Consider the following 19,229-nt stretch of genomic DNA (forward strand, 5'->3'; position numbering starts at 1 on the left):
AATTAGAAACGTGTTATTAACCAAAGAAAAGTAAAAGCATTTAAATGTATATATTTCTAAAAAACAGAGCACTAAATAGTTTATGATCTTATATGTTTTTCCTACTTTTCGGTTTTATCATTTAGTATCACACACTAACCAGAGTTTTTTTCTAAAACTCACAAAAAACATAATTTCTTGGCCTACTAATTTCTCCAAGAAATTGCAAATGTATTAGCTCATTAACCAATTTTTACAGTCAAGATTAGTCTGAGCTTCAATCCAACAAATTCAATCCTAACCTCAACAACGTTTGGTTTTAGCTCAAAATAGGACAACAAAAAAGCAAAAAAAAAAAACACATAAGGCAAAAGCATTCCACCATCTATGGAACATCAAATTCCAGATTTCATACGATCCAAAGACCGGATTATTACTACTCAACCAGACTTTTTTGTTTCACATCCAAAGACTAAAGTGACACAACAACATCACTTGTCTTCTTTAGCTTTCTCCTCTTCCTTCATCTTCTTCTCCCACCTTCTCTTCTTGTAATCAAGAAGCATCTGAGGCATCTTCAGCATCAGCTTGGCCGTGTTCTCTCTTTTCTCAGCTGAGATTCTATCGCACTTGTGCCCTTTCCTCTTCGTCCTCATCGCTTTCCTCTCTGGATCATAAGGCCAATCCTCACCAGCAGTCAACACTTCTTTCCTCAGCATCGCCCTCCTGCGTGCGCTTATCCCTAGAGGCTTCCACGCTCCCATCTCCCAGTAACCCCACACTCCTTTGGTCAGCTCGGTTCTGTACTTATCAAGCTTTGCTCTCCATGGATGCTGAAACGCCGTCACGGTCTTTGCCACGGCTTCTGCAGCTTTGCCAGCCATTGCTTCTGCAGTAATAGCAAAGAGAAGCACAATTATTTAAACACATCACACAGCAAGAATTGTGACACAATTAGATCAAGCCTTGTTAAGAAAGATATAAACTTAAAACATTTTCTTGTAAATTAAAAGCCGATAAAACCAATTTAAAGATTGTATGTTACGATGATATGATGCATTGAAGCAAAGAACAAAACTTTGAAGACACTGAGAGATGTTCGGTGGTAATGAATAGAACATCATAATAGAGACCGTGAAAACTCGACGCAACCTAAACATTCACAATCAATTTCGATTACAAATCTAAAGAATCTGGGATCGAATCCCTCTCGAGTAACATAGGTCATGATAGTGCAATAGAAATGGAACAGCTAGGCTTAGCTCATCTCTTTCGCTTGATTCATAACTAAAGCGATCTACTTTGAGATCGACACGAGCAAGGGAATGAGAGGAAAAACTTACATCGAAGACGAAACCACGCGAGTCAGGTCGGAGAAGGAACCAACAAAGAGTGAGAAAGCGGCGTGGAGGAAGAACACACTCAGGGTTTAGCATTGGGCTTTGTAGCAAAGCCCACTAGTCCTTTTCCTTCTTTTTCCCCCGGAAATGTTTTATAACTTTTTTTTTAATTAAGAATTTAACAGACTTATTATTTCTTCTGATATAGGTATCCTATACATGTGTATTATTCTGTGTAGAAATAAAATCCAAGATACATTCTAGAGAAATTCTCTTAGATAGTCATTTTTAGTTTATTTTCACAAAAATAGATTCACAAGAAAGAAAATGACCAATTTTTTTTTATTGAAGGGTAAATATGCATTTATATCTTTATGGTTAAATAATCTAAGACTTAAGTTTAGAGTTAAGAGGTTGAGTTTTGGAGATAGGTTCAAATTTTTAAAAATTAAAATTTTCTTTTATATAAATCAGTCGATTTTCTTTTATAATTGTGGGTGTTTGGATCAAAACGTAAATACTCTTTCATAAAACTGATACCAGTGAATAGCCTAACTCTACATTTTTAAATTAGGCTTAAGATATAGTTATGTGTCACATATATAGCCAAAGTGACAATTTCTTACTCGCATGAATTGAATACCGGACTTAGAAGTTTATTGCTCTTTATCTTACCTCACTTTTGGTTGAAATCAGACAATTTTCTTACCACATTTTTAACGAAACTTCAGTCACAGGCATGTCTTGGCCTTTACATCTCAAACTTTTAAAATTGTTTATGACAACTTATACTCGCATGTCTTCTTAGAGCAAAAGGTTTTAACTTTTGCAAACTCAACAACATAGACATGTTAATGCCAGTCAGTGCCGGTCCTGACATGGCAAAGACCATAAGCAATTTTTCAAAAACTTGGCCTATGCTGTACTATATGCAACTAAAGTAACATATATATATCAATGATTTGTTCTAAAAAAGGCTGATTATTTTTAAAAAAATTGGTGGGCTGGAAGCTGGTGCTTGTTGTGCTTCCCATCAGGGCCGCTACTGATGCCAGTTATAAAAAAACATGGACATGTTCATTGTGTATGTATTATTGAGAAAACTACTATATTTTCATATCCTTAAAGTATAAATTTGGAATGTTACCATAAAAAAAATGAAAGTAAAATTTTCGGACCGACAATGATAAGATATTAAATCGTTAAATTTTAAAAAGATCACTAGCTAGTGGAGCACTAAAACATTAATGAAAAGGTACTGAAGATCTGAATACTTTTTTGGATGTCGATTTGATGTTCATCCGAGTAGGCGGCACAATATGGAGTTATGGACTCATTTAATCCAAAAGCGATCGTGGAAACGGTTTACCAACTTAATGTATTCTACTACGTGCTTCACCTAACTGGGCATTCTAATGCATGTGCCAACATTTAAACTTTTTTTTTGAACAAACCTTCCTTTCTTAAATTGAAAACTTAAACAGAGTTTGAGAGGTTCTGCAGTGCGGCCTTAGCTAAAGCATCTGCATCCTCATTGAAGTCTCGGGAAATAAAATCAAAAGAAACAGAAGTGAAAGAGGTACATAGTTGATAAATATCAAATAGAACTCCTTGGGCTTCCACGATCTTCTCATTAGTATTGATGGCCTTAATAAGGGACTTGGAATCTGACCGAATAGCCAGTTTGCGCAAACCCAATAGCCTTGCTGCCTTCAGGCCAGCTTTAACCGCTAGTGCTTCTGCAACCAAGGCAGAGCTGACATTGCTGCGGTTTGATGAACATTGTTGGAGAGTCCTACCGGTGGTGTCTTTAAAGATGCAACCAAATCCTCCGCCACTGGTGCCAGCATTCCATGCTGCATCTACAAAACACTGAGTCTCCATACCACGATGGCAAGTAGGTGGTGCCTGACGTCCTTTCTGTGGCGTCTGCTGCTTCCCTTTCTCTCTTTGTGCTGACTGCCAAATCCTTGCTTCTTTCAACGCTAGAGTCACCAATTCCTGCTCAGACCCCTCCCGGTTCTCAAATACAAGTCTGTTTCGAGCAATCCACAGGTACCAAAGAATCCATGGGTATAGGGCTGTTTCATTAAGACCTGATGGTGGTAGATTATTTTGCTTTCTATTTTTGCTTTCTAAAGAATCCAAACTATCATCACATATTCACATGTTTATTTTGCTTTCTATTTTTTTGTAACAACAAATCAGTTGTTCCGAATTCTGAAGATACATGTTAAGGAATTTGATTTAGTATACACACGGAAGATTATTAGTAATTTGTCATTATTAATAATTTTGAATAAAGCTTTGCTATCGGATATTTTAACGTAAGCTTTTAATTCAGGTCATTGTTTTTTCTCTAATAGAATGTAAAATTAATTCAGAATAAAAAAACTTCTTTTGTGTTTACAACTTGTTTTTCTCTCTGATTAGTTGCTAAGATAAGAAATATTTAACAGCCCTACAATTCTTTTGCTATCATCAAGAACTTATAATACATGAGCTAGGTGTGACGTGTGAGTCTATAAAATTCGAATTGCATTAAGCTCTTACTCGTACATTCAACTGGTACATCCAATTTGGGCCTGCAGCAACTCTTAAATAAGTCTTCACATGTACCCAACCAAACTATATAGTATAGGTATCTGCGTCCACGTGCATTAGTCGGAAAAATATTCCAGCCAGACTGTGTCCTAGCAGTCCAGTCCAGTACTAAATACGTTTTTTCAGGAGCCGACCGGATCACCGATATGGTATATCAAAATAATAATAATAATAATAATATACATACTGTATAGGTAACTGGACATGCCAAGGGTTTGTATTGGATACTTAGGCTTTTTAGATTTGGATACTTGGGCCTTAAACCATGTTTATCGCAGAACCTAAAGGGTTTCTTAGTGTTTATTGGTGAATTAATTAAATCCAAAGAAAAGAAAAATCAAGATTACCGATCCTTAATGGAGGGTTTTGGGAATCGGTTTTATGGTGGTTTTTAAAACACGTGGCAGCACCACAATTTATCTTCTTTTGTTTTTACATATCTTTTCTCTTTCTTTCTTGGCTTTTTGCATTTTCGTTTCATTCTTGTTTTCTCCGAGAGACGAGAAAGAGAAGATCGAAACCAACGAAAGACGACGACTCCGTCGGTCCCGTCGACGTCTCGTCCGTTTTCTCCGCCAGAAGATTGATCGGAAACCACCACGGAGGACGACTCGCGTTCTCCTCACCGCATCTCCTCCGTCTTCTCTCGAGTCATCCGTCAGAAGACCGATCACCGCATCTCCTCCGTCTTCCTCTTGAACTCGAATTGGTGTGTGCTTTCTCTTGATTCTATCTTCATCTCTGAAACTACTCTCTGAAGAATTGGGGATGAAAGCTTTGTGATGGACTACGAAACGTTTGATAGAAGCGGTTAGTATATTTTCTCTAACACTGTATTAGAATGAAACACCTTCCTTGTTCTTATTATCTTTGGTTCTTGTGAAATTAGGGTTTACGCAAGTTGTGGACTTTCTCAGATTGAGCAGGAAGCAATATCTATCATTAGTTAGTTGGGTACTTCAATGAATCTCAGGTACTTCAATGAATCTCAGGTCTTCTTCTTCTTAAGTTAGTTTACGGCTAATCTATTCTTCAATATTTTGATCAACAGTTTGATCAAACATTCGAAAATTTGGCCATTAACTATGGTGATTAAGAATACGAAAGAAAAAAAAGAAAAAAACGAGTTCACATCGAAAGAAATCGTGAAGAAGGCGATCAACGTTTGTGGAATGATTATTTCAGTGAAACTCCAACATATCCTGAAAATCTATTCCGACGAAGATTTAGAATGAACAAGTCATTGTTCATGCGTATTGTTGATCGACTTTCCAATGAAGTTGAATACTTTCGACAAAAGAAAGATGCTCTCGGAAGGCTTAGTCTCTCTCCACTTCAGAAGTGTACGGCAGCCATTCGTGTCTTGGCCTATGGTTCTGCGGCTGATGCTGTTGACGAATACCTCCGACTCGGTGGCACGACAGTTCGGTTATGTGTGGAACACTTTGTAGAAGGAATAATATATTTATTCGGCGATGAGTACTTAAGAAAACCAACACCAGCTGATCTTCAACGTCTACTTTATATTGGTGAGCAACGTGGCTTTCCCGGGATGATAGGGAGCATCGATTGTATGCATTGGGAGTGGAAGAATTGTCCCACCGCTTGGAAAGGTCAATATTCACGTGGTTCGGGTAAACCCACAATAGTGTTAGAGGCGGTTGCTTCGTATGATTTATGGATATGGCATGCGTTTTTTGGACCTCCAGGTACTTTAAATGATATCAATGTTCTTGATCGCTCACCTGTTTTTGATGACATAATAAAAGGTCAAGCTCCGCAAGTTACTTTCTCTGTCAATGGAAGAGAATATCATTTGGCTTACTATCTCACCGATGGTATTTATCCGAAATGGGCAACTTTTATCCAATCTATTCCAATACCACAAGGTCCGAAAGCGACTTTGTTTGCTCAACATCAAGAAGCTGTCCGAAAAGATGTCGAGCGTGCTTTTGGAGTCTTGCAAGCTCGATTTGCCATTGTCAAAAATCCAGCACTTTTTTGGGATAATGAGAAAATTGGGAACATTATGAAAGCATGTATCGTACTCCATAATATGATTGTAGAAGATGAACGAAATGGATATACTCTTCTTAATCTTTCAGAGTTCCAAGAAGGAGAAGACACTGGAACTTCACATGTCGATCTCACGTATTCTACAGATATTCCTTCAAATATCACCAATATGATGGGTGTTCGAACTAGAATTCGTGATAGACAAATGCATCAACAACTCAAAGCTGATTTGGTTGAACATTTGTGGAGTAAGTTTGGACGTGATGAAGACAACAACTGAGTTCGTGTGTTTCTTTCAAATTATTCTCAGTTATTGTACTAAGCTTTATTTTTATGTTTTTTTTTAATATCAATGTTTTAAATGTTATCTTTTAATATGTTTTATTTAATAAATAAATTTTATCTAATTTTTTTTTAAGGACCCTAATTAAGAAACTCTCATTGGACCGCTCAAAATGGGAGTTTCTTAATTAGAATCCTTAACCCCACTTAAGTACAATTAAACTATTAAATAATCATTAAGGATCTCACTTTAGGATCATGGGATAATCATGCTCTTATAGTCACATAGTGAATTCTTACCCGATCCATTATTATATTGCAATTGGCCCACTCCAAATTAAATGTTTTGTTAATACGATACTTGAATGAACTCAATGTCAAGTGACTCAAGTCTCAGCATTACGCTCTAACAAGATTTAGCGATTCTTACATGTTTTATCAAAAAAAAATCCTTTTTCCTCTTGGGTGAAATCACGAGTTTGCTAAATAACCCCACCATTCTGAAAATTTATTCATTACAAACAAAAAAGTCAACCTATTTCGCGAGTTTTCAGATACTTCAAAACCTTTAACTTCAGGTATTATATTCCGTATGGTTTTTCAAGTTTTCATGTGTAGTAAATTAGTAGTGCAAATCAGAGCTACTATATGTTTCTTCTAAGATATGTATTTCAATGCTCTGTTCATACCATATGGAGGGAGAGAAATGGGAGGAAACATGGTGAGAAGCATCAAACATCAGAAATCCTGCTAAAGTTCATTGACAAAGGAGTAAGGAATCGTATTTCCTCGCTGTGTGTTGGTGGAAGTCGACGTTATACAACGGCAATGACGTCATGGTTTGCTGCAAGGGAGTAGAAGTGAAGCTGTGAAAATCTTCTTTATTTCTTAAAAGTTTTTTTCATTACACAGATTAGATCTTTATAAAAACAAAAACAGAAACACACAAGTTGTAAAAAAGTTTTTTTGATTTGAATAAATTTAACATTCTTTCAAAAAAAAAACACATCTTTTTTTCCAATAAATAGACTATAATTTTATCTGAATGCATTTTGTTGAAAACATAAAAAAAAACACTCAACTAATAGCATTAAATGAGGCGATCGGAAATGCATTTAGTTTATTAACACATTATTGGTGACGGAGAGACGGTGGACTCCGTCGTAATAATTACACGGGGCATGGCAGTATATGTATACATAATACATTCAACTATGAGGAATCTCCGCGTGAACAAAAAAATGATACCTCTCTCTGTTATAAAATATATATTTTAAAAATTTATTAAAATTACGTTTATCTAAAAAAATATTTTAAAATTTATTAAAAATTTTCCTTTTCAAAAAGGTTATTTAAAAAAATTAAAAATTCAGTCAATTATACCACCCAGTTATATAGTTCGTAACAAAATAAAAATTTATTTAGAATATGAAAATATTTTATATCTTCTTAAAATAAAAAAAATTCTCTTAACAGTTTACATTTTCAAATGGAAAGAACATAGCCCTGCAGTCGGAAAGATGAAACATATCATTGTTTAAATACCAGTTCATTGATTTGTGAGCGTAAAGGCTGCATTAGACTATACATTTGTTATTTCAAAAATTTGATGTTGGAACTAATTGGGAGAATTAGTCAAATATCCATATTAGAGTCCATATTTGGGGTTCACCCATAATAGGACACATCCAGTTTAATCCACATAATTGAAGAGGTGGATTTACGGTGGTGCCCTTTCGATGGAGAGAACTTTGGCGCTCCCGTTTCAGAGATGTCTGACGTCGAAAGAAACTACTGCAGGTACAGTTTGTCGAGGGGTACAGAGTAAGAGAGCATGTATATGAAATCTGAGCCGTTCATCTTATACAGTTACTCGTGCATAACAGTATAGGCGCTATTACCTAAACCACACCGAGAAGTTGTATGGTAGGAACTATCGGAGCAATACATGCATTCAAATATATATATCGAATAGAGAAAGTTAGCAGTTTGAGAAATAGTTAAAGAAGAAACAGAGAAAGAACGAAAGCTCTGAAATCGAGTTTGAATCAAAGAAACTCAATTGATAGGAGCTTGTTTTCCTTCTGAATTCATGTGAGTTGCATAAACCGAGTGAGATAGTATTTATCTACAGTGCTAATAATCTTAAATTTCACTTTTTATTACAAAGAATGTGTGTATAAAGTTGCTTTTTTCAGTGTAACGGTTCTCCTAGGTTTTAGGATGGGTCATCTAGTTCGGCTAGTAATAGTTTGTGGTTTGGTTGATTAAAGAGATGCTTTTCGCGGATGTCAAGGAGTTTTTATTACATTACTGTTTTTAAAAATAAAAATTTTACATATGATATGTAGAGAATAAAGAACAAGATATTAGAGTATGTTTATTGCAAGTCTTTTAGGTTGGATCTCTTATCGTAATATAAGATACAGTCTTTTATCTTTTAACTAAAAAAGCTAAGAAACGTCTCTCATATTTCTTATTTAAGAGATGTCTCTTAGCTTTTTTAGTTAAAAACTAATAGACCGTATTTTATATTAATCTAAGTAACCTAACCTAAGAAACCTACAATACACATGCTCTTACGTCTCTTCGTTTTCTTCTTGGTTGCTTGTCTCAGGGGGTTTTCCAACAAGCCCAGAGGCGAACTGACACTGCTATGCATGAGTTCGTCACAGCTTCGATAGGATTATTTCAGGAATGAAATTAATTATGTCAATTCATGTGTAATGCACTAATTAGACCACTGATTAGAGGCATATATGCCAATCTTCTCGAAATAATTCAACAAACATGAACGTAAGTTTATACTGTAAGTTAAACAAAAAAAAAGCTCAAGTGATGACATAACCATGCTCTTCCAGTTCCATAGTGATTATTATTTTATTTTTTTTGTGCACCAGTTCCATTATGATTATGTAAACTATTTCAAATAACAGCATTGTTTTTGTCTGTATTTTTATTCAATCTATGCTTATGGTGCAGAGTGGTACTCAAGCACGTGAAAGCGCAGAACTTGTTTCGTCCGCTTCATATCCACCGTACACCCTCACCGCTATTAAACCTGATCTATAATCTACACCGTCTACATTGCATTGACTTCAGCTATTGCTAAAATCCAACGACCAATTAGATTCATTTCAACATTTTAAAACACACGTGATGTCTACATCCAGACAGCTCACACGCCGCGTTTCAAAACACCTCGCTTGCGGACAATACGGAGCGATGGTCGATGATGTACTCTCGACCCAAAAAAGACAACATTTTAAAAAATTAATTTAAATTTAGAAAAGTGAGATCTAAAAGAGGGAAAAGGCAGAGAATCTTAAGACAAATCTAATATTTTAATGGTATATGAACCCGTTGGTTATAACTAACTTTATTTTACAAAATATTTGTTTTACAACCAGTTACAACACCTGGTAATACTAGGCTTACTGATTCTAACGGAATTATTAAGAGTGCTTTTTATAAGACAAAAAATGAATTGTGATGTTTTAATATATTTACAACATACGAATATATATTTATATTTTACAAAAAATCGTGTAGTGGACAAATACTACAAAATGATGTCGAACAAACATAAAAGTCTCTTTACTTGAACCCGGTATCCATATTAAATACAAATCAATTGTTAATAGTGCAAAAAAAAAAAAAAAATCACTTTGATAACATTGGAAGAGATTAAGTTACTTTGTTCTGTTTTAAAAAAAGGTTACAATGTCCAAATTAAAAATCATTTACAAAACCAAAATACATTAATTACGTCGGTGCCACTGCCAATAAAATTTAAGAGAGCATCTTTAATAAATTCTCCAAAATCCTTTGTATATGGATCTACACCTCTTCACAGTCTCAGACTCAAATCAATAACTCAAACCCCCTCCCCCTCCCAAAAATAAACAGAAGAAGAGAGAAAAATGAGAGACTCTTGCAAAGTCTCTATAGTTCTTCTTCTGGTTCTTATCAATGGTGTCTTTGGAGATAACCCTTATAGATTCTTCACATGGAAAATAACGTATGGTGACATTTATCCCCTTGGTGTCAAACAACAGGTATTTTTACTGTTTCATTTCTTCACATTTCTTTGGTTTTGAAAATCTGGTGATAACATTTCCTCCATTGTCATCTACGAAATGCAGGGAATATTGATAAACGGGCAGTTTCCTGGACCTCACATTGACGCAGTCACAAATGATAATATCATCATCAGTGTTTTCAATTACTTGAGAGAGCCTTTCCTTATTTCTTGGTAAGTTCTTTTGATTCTTTCCCTAGAAAATATGCTTTGTCGATTGCCAAGAAAATTGAATATTCTGAACGGTTGAAAAGTAGGATAAGATCTTAACTTTTGATTTACGGCATCTTTATTTTTGTTGTTGTTGTCCCATTAAATGCAGCTTTTGGAAAATGTGTATTGAAAACATCTGATCTCGCACATTATTAATGCTTACATATACATGTGTGAATTGTGATGTGTCTATATATCTATGTATTTGCCTACAAGAAAAATACAGTATAAGATAGATCTATTGCCTGTGACAAAAAAAAAAGAAAAAAAGATAGATCTATTGCAATGAAAGATACTTGTAATGAATAGAAAAAATTCGGTTATTCTTTTTTTTTTTACCAAAAAATTAATGCTATTAAAAAGGTATATATACATTAAGTAAAAAAGTACTTGTTTAATGTAGTATTGTTTTATGTTAGCTCATTAAAGGAGTATATGCAAATTATAACCACAATGTCTTAAATAAAACCATAAAGTCTCAAGAGGGATTGTTCACTTCAATCAGGAAAATGTAGCAGTGTAGTAGTTTAATTAAATAAATCCGAAATTATTTTCTTGTTTTAGTTCTTTTGAACATGTTAATTTCTTTTCTTTTTGAGCCTTAAAAGCTCTTCCTACACCCGACATGATTGGCTGTCCACAAGACCCAAAGATAAAATATAGTAGGTTTTATCTTTTCTATATATAATAAAATAAAGATGCCATCAGAAAGTTACAATATTCCACTAGATCCATGCAACTAAGTCACATGCGATGCCACATGTGAAGTTTAAATAAGAGTCAGTAGGAAACACTAGAACCGCATTGTGATTAGTTTTAAAGTCCCTGATCTATTAAAGTATCCAAATTGAAACCCCAAACTCATAATTTGTTAAACCATATACCTAATCTTCGAAGACTGTTTCATTTTAGGAACGGTGTCCAACAGAGGAAGAACTCATATCAAGATGGAGTCATAGGGACAACATGTCCGATCCCACCAGGCAAAAACTTCACTTACATAATTCAAGTTAAAGATCAAATAGGTAGCTTCTACTACTTCCCTTCTCTTGCCTTCCACAAAGCCGCTGGTGCATTCGGAGCCATCCGTGTCTGGAGCCGTCCTCGCATCCCCGTCCCGTTCCCTTCTCCTGACGGTGACTTCTGGCTTCTCGCTGGAGATTGGTACAAAACCAATCACTATGTAAGTGCACTCTTTATTTCTATTACTTTTATCGCAAGAAAGAGTTGGATTACACGGTTGCCCCCCCTTTTTTCTAATTAATTTTTTAGAGTTTGATTTCGGTTCGGTTTCTAGGGTGCTTGGTTTTAGCGGTTTACTAAAAACAAAGCAAATAAAGCCATTTTATGATTTGGTTTAGTTCCGGTTACATTTAATTGGTTTCGCTGTCTCAACCTTGTTTTCGGTTTAAGGCCCCTTTTTCATCAGAAATTTTATCAAACTATTATTTGTATCTTTTTAAAAAATATTTATTAAAATTTTAAAATAAATATTAGTTTCAATGGCTTAAATTGGGTTTTTCTAGAGCCAATAAAACTATTGAACCGACTCTGTTTGGGTTAGTTCAGTTTTAGCAAACAAATCTCATTGCTTCCGTTGAATTAGGTTTTGAGACGTCTTTTGGAAGCTGGAAGGAATGTACCATTCCCTGATGGAGTTCTTATCAATGGCCGTGGCTGGGGAGGCAATACCTTCACGGTTCAACCCGGCAAGACCTACCGATTCAGAATATCAAACGTTGGGACCGCGACTACATTAAACTTCAGGATTCAAGGCCACACGATGAAGCTCGTTGAAGTGGAAGGCTCCCACACTATTCAAAACGTCTACACTTCACTTGACGTTCATTTGGGACAGTCTTACTCTGTTCTCGTTACCGCTAACCAAGCGCCTCAAGACTATTACATTGTCGTCTCCTCAAGGTTCACGCGGAAAGTCCTCACCACGACTTCGATTCTCCATTACAGTAACTCGAGAAGAGGCGTCTCTGGTCCTGCTCCGTCTGGACCCACTTTGAACATTGCCTCTTCGCTCTTCCAAGCTCGAACTATCAAGTAAGAAACACGTTTCTTGGTGCACAAGTAACTGCTATAGATAAGGGATTTGTTCCGGGTGTTCTTTTTTTCTGATGATGTGTGTTTGTTGTGATAAACAGGAGGAATCTAACCGCGAGTGGTCCGAGACCAAACCCGCAAGGCTCGTATCATTACGGTTTGATCAAACCAGCCCGTACCATCATGCTCGCCAACTCAGCTCCTTGGATTAATGGCAAGCAAAGATACGCCGTGAACGGTGCCTCTTTTGTTGCTCCTGACACGCCGTTGAAGCTCGCCGATTACTTCAAGATCCCTGGTGTTTTTAACCTCGGAAGCATCCCAACAAATCCCCCTGGTGGGAACGGAGGTTACCTTACAACATCTGTTATGGGTGCTAACTTCAGAGAGTTCATCGAGATTGTTTTCCAGAACTGGGAAAACTCAGTCCAGTCTTGGCACATCTCCGGTTACTCTTTCTTCGTCGTCGGGTAAGAAAGTCAATTTTATTAACGATTCAGTTTTGTTTTGGTTTTATTTATAAGGGCGTTCACATTAAAAATCTCTCATCAATTATATTAGTATTTAAATAGAAAGTTTCTCAAAAACTTAAGAGAGTTATGCGAGGATAGATTTTTACTGAGAATTTTCTATCAAAATATTAATATAATTGGTGAGAGATTCATGTGGTCTGAGTCTCTTTCCATTTAGGATGTGTAGATCCATTACACTTTGATCTTAGAGTTATGTTTGATGTGTTCCATATCTTCTTGGATAACAGAATGGACGGAGGCCAATGGACGCAGGGGAGCCGATCAAAGTACAACCTCCGGGACGCAGTTTCACGATCCACTGTTCAGGTTTACCCGAGGGCATGGACAGCTATCTACATAGCTTTAGACAATGTTGGGATGTGGAACATACGGTCGGAGAATTGGGCACGACAATACTTAGGGCAACAATTCTATCTCAGAGTTTACACGTCCTCTACTTCGTACCGAGACGAGTATCCGCCACCAAAGAACGCTCTTATGTGCGGACGAGCTAGAGGCCGTCACACTAGGCCGTTCTAGAACGAATATCAAAATCCAACGGCTCAACTTTTTTTTATTTATGATTGGATGATCTGAAATGTTTAGTATTGTCACGAGAGGGTGGCAACAAATGTGAGCTTCGTGGATTTTGTTCACTACGGCATGAAAGTTACGAAAACAATTTGGAGCTTGACTTGAGCTTTCAATTTAATTTGAATGATGAAATCAAATGTAGTGTTCTTGTTTTTAAATCTTTTAAAACTTTTTGCATTACTTGTTTTTCGAACTCTAAAGTTATTGTATTACGTGACCACAAGACTTATTTATCTGTATTGTCATTCCACAAGAACCAGCAAAACTCAAGTTAGCTGATTAAAAAGATTTTGCATAAAATAACTTAAACAACGACAGCAAGAGAGGATAATTTCTTACAAACTTATGACAAATAACAAAAATTGGACCTTTTGACCATAAAAAGAAAAAAAAAATTTGGACCTCACTTTTAGGGGTCATATTCGTATGTTTTAGGGCAGCAATTCTATGACCAAGGTTACACTTCGTGTACACGAGTATCATCGATCTATGATATTCAATTATCCGCTAATGCTAGAAGCCAAGAAATTCTCATAAAAGATTAATGAGATAAAGAGTCGTATCATATTTTCGTCAGTGAGAAATTTATTGATTTTAAAAATGACTTAAATTTCAATAGATAATAATTGTTGCGCCGGATTAACTGGTACGATATTTTTTTTTAGAAAATCAAAAATTCGTTTTTAATAAAGTTTCCTGAAAAAAAGAATATTGGAAAATTTTGAAACTGTACAAATACAGATTTATTGGATTGTAAAAATTAAACATTAACATAATTAATATACAACCTCTAAAATATTTGTTTCTATCAAGTTTTGCACTAGTTTTCTGATTTATTCGAGTTTGGTTCGTGTTTGTTCTTAAAATAAAAAAAAATCTAATACGTGCAGGCAAGCTAGAGGCAGAGCTATACAAGGCGGTTCTGGAACGCATATGGGACAGGACATTTCAACGGTGTCCTTTCTATAGTCAGAAGGGATGGTTTCATATGTTTAGTATTGTCACGAGAGGGTGGCAAAAAGATGTGAGCTTCGTGGATTTCTTCACTAAACGAAAAGGATTAGAAGCAGAAATAAATGAAGCTTGGCTTGAGCTTTCAACTAAACTTCTTGCTTTCATGATCTAACTTTAAGTTAAAATCCTTGTTGCTTTCATGATCTCGCTACCTTAATGATGAATGAATTGTTGCTTTCATGATCTAACTTTAAGTTAAAAAACCCAGATCTTCTCATTGAGAAGGAAAAACCCGGCCTTCTATAGTGCCATGATGCAATGTTGGCTCAGCAGAACCATCCACTCTTGAGTCTCGACTCGGCCTTGTTTCTATATGTTTTATTTTTATTTTGAAAGGATCAACTCCAGTTGCCTGTTCATGGGCTCTTGTTGCTGTGGTTAAGCTATTGTACCGAACTTCGTATTACTCTTTTGAATTAATATTATCAGACGTGAAAAAAAAACTCTGTCTGTAACTTTTTTTTTTTGATAATCAATTTAAAATTTCAACAAAAAAAAATTTAAATTAAAGTACCAGATTGTTTTAAAAAAAAATTATGGCTGAAATTCAGAATTTTCTTGGGCCATAAATAAAAACCGGTTGTTAAATCACCTTCCCATGAGTATTGAGACTCGAACTTGGCACATCTACCTTAAAAAAATGTTTTACCAGTAAAACTAACAACTCCAGAATCCAGATATTGTTTGTTTTTTGTCAAAGGGTCAGAAACGATTTGTTATGTGACCGTAAGCGGTAAGTCTTTTATACTGGTCAATATCTGTCATCCCATAAGAACCTACAAAATTTGAGATCAACTGGTTTAAAGAATTTGCGAAAAATATCTTTAAAACGAAAAAGACAGGAGAATTTGGCATGAACTTCTTTAGGGGTCAAGAATCAAGATTAGTCTGTTTTAGGGGTCAAGATTAGTCCCATTTCTTTTAGGGGTCAAGATTGGTCACGATTATAGGCCCGAAACATTACATAGAGTGAAAATGCCTCAAAATGTCAGACGAAGCATACTAAAGATTTGATCGAGATTGACAAACCTAAAGTCGCCGCCTGTTGGATGATTTAAAATGCAGTGAACGCTGCCATATATTACAGCGAAGTATTCCATATTTGGTCATGCGTTCACACATAGTTTAAACTTTATGCTAGTTCTCTAGCTGCTTCCACTATAGCTGCTTCCACTAAAACTACCGAGTACCAATCTAAGACTAGACTTCTCCCATCTACGACTTTCTTCAACGCTAAGCTCTCCCAAATTCTTTATACGTATTGTAAATGTTAATTCATACTCATCCAAAGCTATAAAGTATTTTTACAATACTACATACTAGGTGTTTTGCCCGCAGATGCGGACATAATTGTTTTGCTAATAGTTATTAATGTCATTTTAGTTTGCTTTGATTTTTATTTCGGTCTACGTCTCCTTAACACAAAGAAAGACTATAACACTATGAGACCATAAGAACATAATTACATATCAAATATTCCACATAATAAAATAAAGTAAGAATGTGAACTTTTAGTCTCTCTTAATCTACTTTGTATTTTTTAACCAGAAACATGTATTAAATTACGAAAAAACACTAAAACACACAAAATCCAAGTAAGAAAAAAATAAAATAAAAAATAAATAAAAAATAAAGTTTGATGATAATTTAGAAGAAAACTAAAAAAAAAAATTGAAATAATGACAATATTTCATTGGTTTACCTGATCAGTATATACATTGACTTACCATAAATTTACTTTTAATAAAAGAAAAATAGATAATATGATAGTTTTATTATTAAACTTAATTTATGGTTAATTATTTAATGATAAATATAATTATTCATTAAAAAATATATATACTTTAGCTGTTTTAGAAACTAAACTATTAAACACATGTTCATAACATAATTACATAGACAATTCTCTAAACTTAATATCAAACATATTTTTATTATAGATTAAACAGTAATAAAACATACACGTGAAATAACTACCAAAATAATTCAGAATACCTAATTCATAATTCCAAACTCCATGTAACAAAACCGATTTGCTCGAACTAAAAAAACAAATATCAGAAGTACATAAATATAGATGTCAGAAACTATAATCGAGACAACTTGAAACGAATGAGAAAATGAAATTATAGAGTTTAAAACATCTTACATCATATGAAAATAAGAGTTGGTCCTAACTTGTTTAAAATAATTATAGTTATAATTCCAATTCAAAAGTTTGAAATATTTATATTATTTAAATTAATAAATTAATTATTTAAGCTAAAAACTAATAAGAATCTTGTGAAAGTTAAATTAATTATAATCATAATTCCAATTAGAAATTTCTAATTATTTGAATAATTTAAATTAATAAATAAATTAGAAAGTTTGAAATATTTATATTATCTAATTTAATAAATTGATGATTTAATCTACAAACTAATAATAATATGACAAACAAGCAAAATTTGCTAAAATCATGGAGAAAGTGATAAATCAGCAAAATCACTTCATAAATAATAGTATAGATATATATATGTTGGGAAATGTAATAGTTTTGGCATTAGTTGTTAGCACATTAAAATTAAATTCTACTTTAAACATAGTTAAAATTATTTCTAATATGGTTTGACGTAACTTAGATTGTTCTTAGTTTCTTAATTGTTAATTCTTTTTGGTAATATGATTGGTGTAACTTGCGGTAAAAATTAAGTGGTAGAAACTGTAGATTTATGTTTTTTGGTAATATGATTTGGTGTAACTTGCGGTAAAAACTAAGTGGTAGAAACTGTAGATTTATGTGGTGAGTTTGCTGTAAAAATATGAGTTACTATTTTTGTAACATAATTGATTGGTAACCTTTACTATGTACAAAATGGTAGTATGTATTAATCTTAAAATATAAAATAATAAAAATAATATTAAATACACATTTAATAAAAATATTTAGAGAAAAATAAAATATATTAACTAAGTATATTCATATATATATATAAGAATATTCCATATATATAATAATTTATGTACATAAGTTTTTAGTTACCAAACAAAATTAACAATTAAGAAATAAAAATAATTTTGATTAACTAATTATAGTGAAAATAATTTTCCTAATAAATTTTTGGCTAACAAGTAGATAGCTATATTAAAATATTAAATATATGGCATTAGTCAATATACCTAAACGTACTAAACTATATGATCATGTTTTGTAAATTGTTTAATTTGTTAAAATAAAATATGGACGTGAGCAATTATTATGAAACCCATTTTTCCAATTCAAATTTTAATACATGAGATTTTTTTTATCTTGATTTAACATTTGAGTGGTCAATTTTATAAAGGTTATAACACAAAATTGTAACTCAACAATAATCCATCACAACTCAAAGACAATTTCAAAAATTCAAAGTTGGTAACATTTGTTAGTTGTATGTCTAACTCAAAAGTATTTACATGTTACCAATCAAAGCCTATATTACATTTACATATTTTTGAATGCGTGGTATCCATATTAGAAGTTGCACAAAAACAAGGTATCCATATTAGAAATGTCTTTCTTTGAAGGGAAGCATCATCAATTCATGCGGATTAATTATTTCATTTGAACATCCAGCCAATTTCCACAATATCAGTAAGAAAATTATATATCTAGTTGTGTTGATTTTTCAAACATTTGAAACGGCTCATATAAGTCTAATTAAGTGGAGTTGTTATTTTTCCTCAATATAATATGCATTTTACGAGTGATTAACGAAAATAATGGATGGAATATGAATTCATGACTGTGCATTGAATATAGCAAATAAAGAGTTATGATCCAAGAAGAATATGAAGGCTAAATCTTAATCAGAAACAAAATAACAGCTACTAAAATGTTTCGGATATGGTGTTACCTAAGGGGTCGCATGTCGATGGTGGTGCTCATTTCCATTTAATTTAATTATTATTTCTAACCTAATACAATTGGCTGGATATTGTTAGTCTCACGCAATATACCTAACATATACATGGTATCGCAGAAATCAGATAACTATAAATATAGAACCAAATATAAAAAATATTGTTCATTAATTGGTTAATGTATAATCTGAAATCGTCACAAAAACAAACACATAGGTCCTAACTACTCCTATGCATCAAAATATACCAAACACCAAATCCTTATGTCCCAAAGCTTTTTTAAGTCGCATGGGATGAATGTGACTTAACAATTTCATATGAACCTTAGGAATATATATACACATATTCATGTATGTATAGGCCAAAGTTCCTCAAATCAAATTATGACATCAAGTCAACATGTTAATCGCACTATTTGAAGTTAAAGGTTTCAAAACTCAAATTTTCAATATGGTTACAACTTACAATGATAAAAGAATTTAATTTCTTGAACAAATGTTAGTTTCACGCAATATGCTAACTACTGATATGCATCTAAAATTCTACATATACCAAACACCAAATCCTTATGTCCCAAAGCTTCTTTAAGTCACATGGGATGGCCGGATGAGACTTTACTATTTCCTATGAACCTCAGAAAAATATATATATATA

General features: G+C 33.8%; 3 protein-coding genes across 4 annotated transcripts; 1 reads left to right on the forward strand and 2 right to left on the reverse strand.

Annotated features, from left to right (window-relative positions):
- Window positions 1-189: 189 nt before the first annotated feature.
- BNAA01G11860D lies at window positions 190-1,489 on the reverse strand. Of its 2 annotated transcripts, none has more exons than XM_013787490.3 (2): window positions 1,323-1,489; window positions 190-873 (listed from the first exon to the last, which is right to left on the reverse strand). In XM_013787490.3, exon 2 carries the CDS (start codon window positions 861-863, stop codon window positions 471-473), a length of 393 nt encoding a protein of 130 aa, XP_013642944.1. In that variant the 5' UTR covers window positions 864-873; window positions 1,323-1,489; the 3' UTR covers window positions 190-470. The 2 variants fall into 2 exon arrangements, with proteins under 2 accessions (XP_013642944.1, XP_013642945.1); XM_013787491.3 differs by having other exon boundaries at window positions 190-868; window positions 1,323-1,463.
- Window positions 1,490-2,795: 1,306 nt separating this feature from the next.
- LOC125576118 lies at window positions 2,796-3,390 on the reverse strand. The gene is made up of 2 exons (XM_048735491.1): window positions 3,379-3,390; window positions 2,796-3,320 (listed from the first exon to the last, which is right to left on the reverse strand). Exons 1-2 carry the CDS (start codon window positions 3,388-3,390, stop codon window positions 2,796-2,798), a joined length of 537 nt encoding a protein of 178 aa, XP_048591448.1.
- A 6,635-nt stretch (window positions 3,391-10,025) lies between these two features.
- Window positions 10,026-13,909, forward strand: LOC106429293 (L-ascorbate oxidase homolog). Its single transcript, XM_048740615.1, has 6 exons — window positions 10,026-10,279; window positions 10,367-10,476; window positions 11,428-11,698; window positions 12,122-12,570; window positions 12,672-13,040; window positions 13,331-13,909. The coding sequence occupies exons 1-6, from the start codon at window positions 10,145-10,147 to the stop codon at window positions 13,620-13,622; spliced, it is 1,626 nt and encodes a 541-aa protein (XP_048596572.1). The 5' UTR covers window positions 10,026-10,144; the 3' UTR covers window positions 13,623-13,909.
- The last annotated feature ends 5,320 nt before the right edge of the window (window positions 13,910-19,229 follow it).

Source organism: Brassica napus, chromosome A1, assembly GCF_020379485.1.
Source record: "Brassica napus cultivar Da-Ae chromosome A1, Da-Ae, whole genome shotgun sequence".
Classification (NCBI taxonomy): Eukaryota; Viridiplantae; Streptophyta; class Magnoliopsida; order Brassicales; family Brassicaceae; genus Brassica; species Brassica napus.